The 7962-nt window shown below is 44.3% G+C and overlaps 1 protein-coding gene across 1 annotated transcript; it reads left to right on the top strand.

Annotated features, from left to right (window-relative positions):
• The first annotated feature begins 365 nt into the window (after positions 1-365).
• Positions 366-7700, top strand: MKRN2OS (MKRN2 opposite strand). Its single transcript, XM_037829555.1, has 4 exons — positions 366-606; positions 3845-3894; positions 5149-5311; positions 6848-7700. The coding sequence occupies exons 1-4, from the start codon at positions 389-391 to the stop codon at positions 7068-7070; spliced, it is 654 nt and encodes a 217-aa protein (XP_037685483.1). The 5' UTR covers positions 366-388; the 3' UTR covers positions 7071-7700.
• The last annotated feature ends 262 nt before the right edge of the window (positions 7701-7962 follow it).

Below are 7962 nucleotides of genomic sequence, written 5' to 3'. Positions count from 1 at the left end.
GTAAAGACTGGTTCCCAGTTTCAAGGAGCTCACAGAGAGCTGGGAAAAATAAAAAGAAGTGACTAATTAAGCAACAGGCCCCAAGATGGCTGCAGTGCTCTCCGCGCCAGGGACTGCTGGGGGAAGCTGAAGAAGACTGCACAAGAAAAGTAGGGTTCTAACGGATCAGTAGGAGTCTGCCATCCTCCGTTGCACAAGGTAGCAGGGCTAGAAAGAAACTTTGTAAAAACAGCACAAATGAAAACCAGCCCTTTAAGAAACGAGTTCTTGGGAAAGGTCTGGTTACTGATTAATCGTCCTGATCGGGTTACCTGGGCTGAATTAATTTGCTGGAGGAAAAGGAAGTCTCAGTGGGTGAACCTCCCTGGTAGCCCAGGAAGCAAGCGCCATGCGGGGTGCAGAAATGGGAAGGCCTTTAATTAAATTCAACCACTGTAAGAAAAGCATCTACTGCTTCAGCGTGCCGGAGAAATGCCCCCTCTGCCAGCAGGAGGTGGGCTCCCGGAAGCTGGAGGAGGCGCCTGTTAGCATCTCTAATCCATTTACCAACGGGCATCAAGAAAAATGTTCCTTCCTCCTCAGACCAACTCAGGGGACGTTTCTTAGGTACAGTCTTCTTTAAATTTTAAGTGTTATGTCGAATTGTGCAAACGTTTCTTTCTGTGGTTTAGTCACTAGAAGCTTCTTTTTTCTAACGTGCTATACAGTGTGAGGTTGGGGAAATGATCTCTCAATTGCTTTTGCTTCAAATCCTGAGAGGCAGGTCTATTTGTGTGGTAAAAATAGACGGTGTGCAACTCATCTCCTGCAACCATATGTGCAAGGACATATGGAGGGCTGCACGGCTTATACAATTTTAAGAGAGAAAAATTGCCAGCCTGGAGATTTTCTACCCATAGATCTCATGCTCAGAGGCTAACTGGAAAAACTGACCCACCAGGGAATTTTATCAAAATAATACCTTTAATAATAATAAACACTGATGGGCTGGTGATTTTGTAACTTGTATGACAAACAGGCACAATGTACAATGTCTGAAGAATGGCCACTTAGAGACTACATTTCTAACAAGGTGAAATGAATTGAAGACTAGAGCTGGTCTATTTCAATTGTAGACACTGCTGTGGCTCTGATTAAGAAAGACTTCAGAAATCAAAAGAAAGGGCTGTGCCTCCTCATTGTCCCTGACTTGACAGATGGAATTGAAACTGGCCCCTTATAAGCCAGGTTTTCAAAAGAGCAAGGATGTGACCGCGTGCTGGGTCGTGCTTTGTGAAGTACGTTCCAGTGTCCAGCATTATCACTTTGGTTTAGTGTGGCTTCCCTCCCTCCCTCCTTGAAATCGAGCCCCCTTACCCTCCCACCCTCTCCAGAGTGCTGGAGTGGAGACTGCACTTTCTACTTATTCTCTGTGTGGCTTACCCTCTCTGATCACTTTCCTTGGGGGCCCCAAGAGGATGCAAGGAACCAAAGTATGTAAAGGGTGTTGGTTAAACTTTTAGGTGCTGAATAAACCACACCTCTGACCCTTCCTACCGGGGTGGGATGGGGGGCGATAGATGCAGAGAAGACCACGCAGGCTTGGCTTCATAAAGCTCTGGCTTCCTATCTGGGTTCTTTTCCTGACCAGCTCTGCGCCACTCCCTAGGCCTGTCTGCTTTCTGCATTAGAAACGAAGAGCCAGGCTCAGTCAGCCTCTTGATCATCACAGAATGGCCTCTGACCAGGGGCATCTCTAGAAGTAACCCGACTGGTTTCATCGGCAACCAAGATGTAAACCGAGGATCCCCAGCGCCCTTGCAGAGCTGCGAGGCTTAGCGACAGGGCGTGGAAGAAACGCCGCCCAAGCGCCCATGAGGATGTTTGGCCAACGTGCTCTCTCCCTCCTATTCTTTTCTCTTCAGTTCAGACTTCACAGCCTGGCAGGACTTTTTATTTCCACCTTAATCAGAACCTCAAAGCCCGAACCGTTTTATCAGAGCCTTTCATTCATGCTAACTCTGAGTTATTAACTGGTTGGGATTCCAAAGGCTTTTGAGTAAAGCGGTTATAATTCAGAATTCATTTTCTGTGATGCTGTTTCATTCCACGAATCCTTACTGCGCAGCTCTGTGTGGGAAGTGCTAGGGATGCCACATCTTGTAACATCACCCTTGACAGGCTTTCAGGGTGGCCCATTAGCATTTATTTACTCCTTATGATGCGATGGTGATACGGATAGACCTGGTCTCAATTCTGGGTTCTGGGAAGAGGGGGTACTTGGCATTTGCAGAAGGGAGGTGAAACCCCACCATCCCCTTAGGTGCTCAGACCAGGATCTGCAGAAACCCAAGGCAGTCCCCTGCTCACTGCACCCACTAAGGCTTCCAATTTCCCTCGTCTAATCCTAATTTCCAAACTCTCAGTATAGTCAGTCAAGAAAATACTGATGGGCCAAAGTGCACTCCAAGCTATGAATGTCTGACACCCCCAACTCACCTTGAGACAACTGCACTGGCTTTGTAAACAAGAATCGAGATTCTACCCTAACTAGGTAAGCATCCCACAGGGTGGCTGCACAAGGTTGAGCAGGTTGTGGACTGCACAAAAGCACTTGGCCAAGAGGGTAGAAGGTGCTGAAACAGCCTGCACTCCACTCACCAAACCAAGTGTCCCACACAGAGCTGTACCCACAGAGCTATACAAAGGAGTCCTATGGGAGAGGGATGGCTGGGTTTCTGCCCCTACCATGTGCTTCTGTAATAGTCTATTATTGTTTCCCTTCACAGCATATATCAATCTATTAAAAACTTGTTAAACTAAAACTAAACGCTCTTCTCTGGTTGCAAGTAAACTCCATGAGAGCAGAGATATCATCTTCTTCCCTGTTGTGTCCTGAGTACTTCAGTGACCTAAATGACAGTCCCAACAGTCAGGGCCCAATACACATCTGCTGTATGAATCAGAAGTAACTGAAGGAAAGGAGGGAGCAAAGAAGAACATGCCGGGGATTCAGGCGGTGATACGCTTAGGGAGTTCTGCACACAGCCCTTCATCAGCCACTAAGGTGGTTACATTTTTCCCAGCTTCATTCTCAACCTCTCAAGCTCAGAGGTGCTGCAGCAGGATGGCTTAGGGGCACTGCTCTGAAGAAGATGGGGCAGTCATTTGGAATCCAGGGACCATTTCAAAGCCCGGGACCACTTGTTTTCCTGAGGTCATTATATTCTGTAAACTGAATATCCAGATTTGGGGTCTTGACAAAGAATCTTTATAATTTAAAAAATGCCTCTGATTAGACACCTGTATGTGCCTGGCACTCATTAGGCATTTTATTCTTACATCTGGCTTGCTAGGAGGCTTCTGCTATTCCCATTTTACAGGTGTGGAGACTGAAATCAGAGAGAGGTGGTGACTTGCCCGACAGGCCAAAATGGGCTCCTCTAGGTTTGAATCTTCATGTCCACTGAGATGCATTGGGGATCCCACCGCCCGCATTAGCCTTGGGGGGCAGGTGGCAATAAGGAGCCCCTTCAGTGACTCACCTGCAGGGCAGATACTGCTGGGGAAGGTGTGGTGCTGAGTTTACGTTCCAGCTGGGCTGGCTCCCAGCACGTTTGCCTTTAGTAAAAGGCATTCCGAGAAAATCCAGATGGACCCAAAGGAGTGTTTTCTATCTCAGATGTACTCTTTGCTCATTCAGCTTGCAGACAGGGCTTCTGCTATGCTGGACAAGTTGATGACGGGATCTGGCAGCAGCCAAGCAGGGAGGCCCAAAGTACGCCTCCTGCTTGAAATGTCAACTCTTCACGGCAAATATGTGCAAAAGAGGAAAAAAAAAATCCAAAAAACTTATTTCTTTCAGGGAGTATGATGGAAGGTCTGATCTTCATGTTGGAATAACCAACACAAACGGTGAGTGTGATTTCATAGATTTTTACCTTTAAAAAAAGCCTCATGATTTTCGGTTAGAGAAAATGTGATTATGGCAACGCTGGATTACTGTTTCCTCAGTTCTCAGGGTTCTGTTACTGCATAATGTGCGGCCTCTCTACTCCCCCAAATGAGAAATACTTGCCTTTAGAGCAAGTTATACTACTTCTCACGGTACTAAATATTGGAAAGCTCTTACTGTGTTCTCAGTTTGAGATCCTCACAATCCTGTAAAGGTTTTTGTTCGTTTTTCACCAAGGAAGAAACAGATGTCCAGAGAGGATGAGTTGCACAAGAGCTTATCTTGGGTCTGAACCAGAATTTGGACCCAGGACCTCGGATTTCCCAGTCCTCTACACGGCCCACTTCTACTGGGCTTTCACAACTCCAGGGTCTTCAGGAGCAGGGCAGGGACTTTGGGAATAAAACAAGGGGACATAACTCCTTACAATGTGGTGGGGCCTACGGTGGACTGGCTAAAAAAAAATTTTTGTTTTTTTAAACTGCATGTAAAGATTTAAACAAACAGCTTCTTTGGCCAGATTTACCTCTGAGGCTTCAGAGTTTGCGACCCCTGCAAAGCAGGACACGTTCTTGTCTGCAGGAAAGGGGGCTGGATGGACCCACTCGCAGGAGGGAGTGGGCCAAGTGAGGCTGTCATCACAGGCCTGGGTGAAATCGGGTTACAAGAGAAACTGACTTTGTGAACAAAAACCCAGAACAGTTTTTTTTTTTTTTAAACTAGGATTTACCTACATGAGCTGTCAAATTTACCACCAATCTTTATCAGTGGAAATTTACTGTTGATTTAAGGAAACTTGAATAAAATGTTTGGAGATAACTATCCTAGCACCTATTATAGTCTCAAGTTTCCTGGGGGCAACTTCACAGCTGAATAGGAGGTAGAGCTAGAACTGGGTTTCCCTGAATGAAATGCTTTGCTGAGAGCCAGGGAAGCAGAGGTTAAATAACCACCCCCCCAACCCCAGGCAAGAGGTAGCTAAATTGCTTTAGAAAGGTGGCCAAAGGCTTTCTGCACTTGGCCATCCCCAAGGAAGGCGATTCTAGAATCTACCATGGCCCCATCCCACGGCTCTCCGACAGGCATCCAGTGATCTCCAAGTGCAACCTGGGTTTATATATTGTAAAGATAACGAGGTGACTGCTGTCATTTTCTGATGTCTCTTTTTAACAGCAGTGCATTTTCCCTTAAAAGTCTTTGGTTCTGATTTGTAGGAACCGTGTATAATTACGATATACAAGGTATTCACCGAGACGAGGCTGGGTGGGAACAGACTCTGAGTATTCCGTTATTGCAGCCGAACATGTTTGGGCTCATGGACCAATGGGACCAGTATCTGGAAGCCTTCTCAGCCTCAGGGGCCTGGCTGTCTCACAGGTATGTGGCCCCCAAAACCCCCACTCGCGCTGACACTCATTCATCATGCAGGGGTGGTCACCTTGTGATGGGCTGCTCAGGGGTGAATCTAAACTGCAGGTTTCACATTGAGCCCACACTGAGGTATTTTTGCCTGTAACAGAATTTAAACAGGAATTGAATTACTTTGGATTTTCTGTAGAGGCAAGTCAGCATAAATTTACACGACAAAATCACAGCATTTTAAGAATGGAAAGGACCAGAACCTAGAACTCTGTTTAGTTATTTGACTAGGTACTTTTCATATATTTAACATAAAATATACACACACACACACACACACACACGCATATAAACTATGTTCAAAATGTAAAAGGCTTTAAGGATTTAAAGCTCTGGTTTTTCGTTTTTGTTTGTTTTTTAGTTTAGCAAATCTGAAATGGTTTCATTTCCCAATTCCTCTGTCCCTCAATACTTTAGATGTATAGCCTGTGTGAGGATTTAAGTGGTTTTGAGGCTTTCTCTGAAATACATTGTTCTAGTTTGACAATGCTGCCGGAATGCAAAACACCAGAAATGGATTGGCTTTTATAAAAGGGGGTTTATTTGGTTACACAGTTACAGTCTTAAGGCCATAATGTGTCCAAGGTAACACATCAGCAATCAGGTACCTTCACTGGAGGATGGCCAACGGTGTCCAGAAAACCTCTGTTAGCTGGGAAAGCTCTGTTAGCTGCAGCTGGCATCTGCTCCAAAGTTCTGGGTTCAAATGGCTTTCTCCCAGGACGTTCCTCTCTAGGCTGCAGTTTCTCAAAAACGTCATTCTTAGTTGCTTTTAGGGCATTTGTCCTCTCTTAGCTTCTCTTTGGAGCAAGAGTCTGCTTTCAATGGCCATCTTCAAACTGTCTCGCATCTGCAGCTACTCTCTCAGCTTCTGTACATTCTTCAAAGTGTCCCTCTTGGCTGTAACAAGCTTTCTCCTTCTGTCTGAGATTATATAGTGCTCCAGTGAACTAATTCAGACCCACCCTGAATGGGTGGGGTACATCCATGGAAACTGTCCAATCAGAGTCATCACCCACAGTTGGGTGGGTCGCATCTCCATGGAAACACTCAAAGAATTACAATCTAATCAACACTGATACTTCTGCCCACACAAGATTACATCAAAGATAATGGCATTTTGGGGGACATAATACATTCAAACTGCCACATACATCTAGAAATTCTGGAAGGTCATAAAACTTAAATTTGGAATTTCGCTTCTGAAATCCAGAATTTCTATGAAAATTAAGTTCCTCCAATTGGCAGTTTATGTGCAACTTAAGTCACTACTCGGGTGAGCCCACTCCTGTCTGTGCTCAAGTAGCAAGCAGAAATAGCCTAGATGTCACGCTGCCCCTCAAAACTGTGTTGCCAAGTGGGCTGGTGCCCGCAAGGGCCAAGCCTGACAGTTACCTCAACCGCAATTACAAAAGTCCTTCCATAGCTTTGTGGCCTGTTCCTGAACAGCTTTCAAAGTTAAACCTTCTCTCCTCTATGTCTTCGTCTTGTAAGGTATGAAGAAGACCATCACAACTGCTACAGTTTTACCCTCACATTTATTAACTGTATTCTGACCACAGAAGGCAAGAAGCAACTGGACAAGGATGAATTCACGGAGAAATACGTTGTCCCGAGGACAAAGAAGGCATCCAAATATATCACACTCTATCGGGCGATAGAAGAGCATGGTTTCTACGTGGTTGACCATCTTGATGCACAGACAAACCCTTTATAAGGAGGCAGTTTGTTAGGAAGGCACTTTTTAAAAAAAATGCAATTTTATTGAGATATATTCACACAGCATAGAAACCATCCAAAGTATACAATCGCTGGCTCACAGTATCATCCCATAAGGAGTGCACTTTATAAAGTCAGAAGAGTAAGCATGTTTGGGGGTTACTGCCTTTAATAGGTACCAGGACCTCCAAGTGCACTAATGTTCTGAGTTAATGAAAAAAGCATCACAGCTCTCCTTTAAGCATATTTCAGCTGACAAATAGCATAAGAATTTATAAAATTAATAAAAATTTCCCTGCATTTTAAATACTGTGTGCATTACAACTAAATTATTTTCCTAGCAGTTTGGTTCGTAAACTGAGAATCCATGTTACAGCACAAAGTTGCTGTATCTTTTATTCACAATTTATTCAGTTGTTTTATTATGAAAATAATTCCCATAAATTAATTTGAGCGGTAAAAATTCACATTTCATGGGAATTCAGAAAATGGGGATTTGTAGATGGGAAGGTGAGTGAGGCACTTACAATTTATAAAGTAATGAGTACCTATCTTTCTTGTTTTTGTTTAAAAGTGTAAGAAAGGAATAAGTTTCGTTTTCACACAAAGACAGTATGGAATAAGGGAAATGGAGGCAAAACCAGTTTAAACAAGCCCCAGACAAAGAGAAGAGAGAATCTGCCTGCTCCTTATATGGAAAAGTAACCATAGTTACTGGAATGTAAAGAGATATGAGGTAATATCAGAGGCGGGAACTCACAGCAAAAAAAATAAAAATTTGGGGGGGATAGGCTAATCAGTTCAAAATCTCAATAATGAACTAGTTGGCTCTCTGGGATTGGCTAATCAGTTCAAAATCTCAATAATGAGCTAGTTGGCTCTCTGGGATT

The sequence above is a fragment of the Choloepus didactylus genome, chromosome 1 (assembly GCF_015220235.1).
Source record: "Choloepus didactylus isolate mChoDid1 chromosome 1, mChoDid1.pri, whole genome shotgun sequence".
NCBI classification, from domain to species: domain Eukaryota; kingdom Metazoa; phylum Chordata; class Mammalia; order Pilosa; family Megalonychidae; genus Choloepus; species Choloepus didactylus.
Note: the sequence above shows the minus strand (reverse complement) of the source record. Positions and strands in the feature narration are given on the sequence as shown.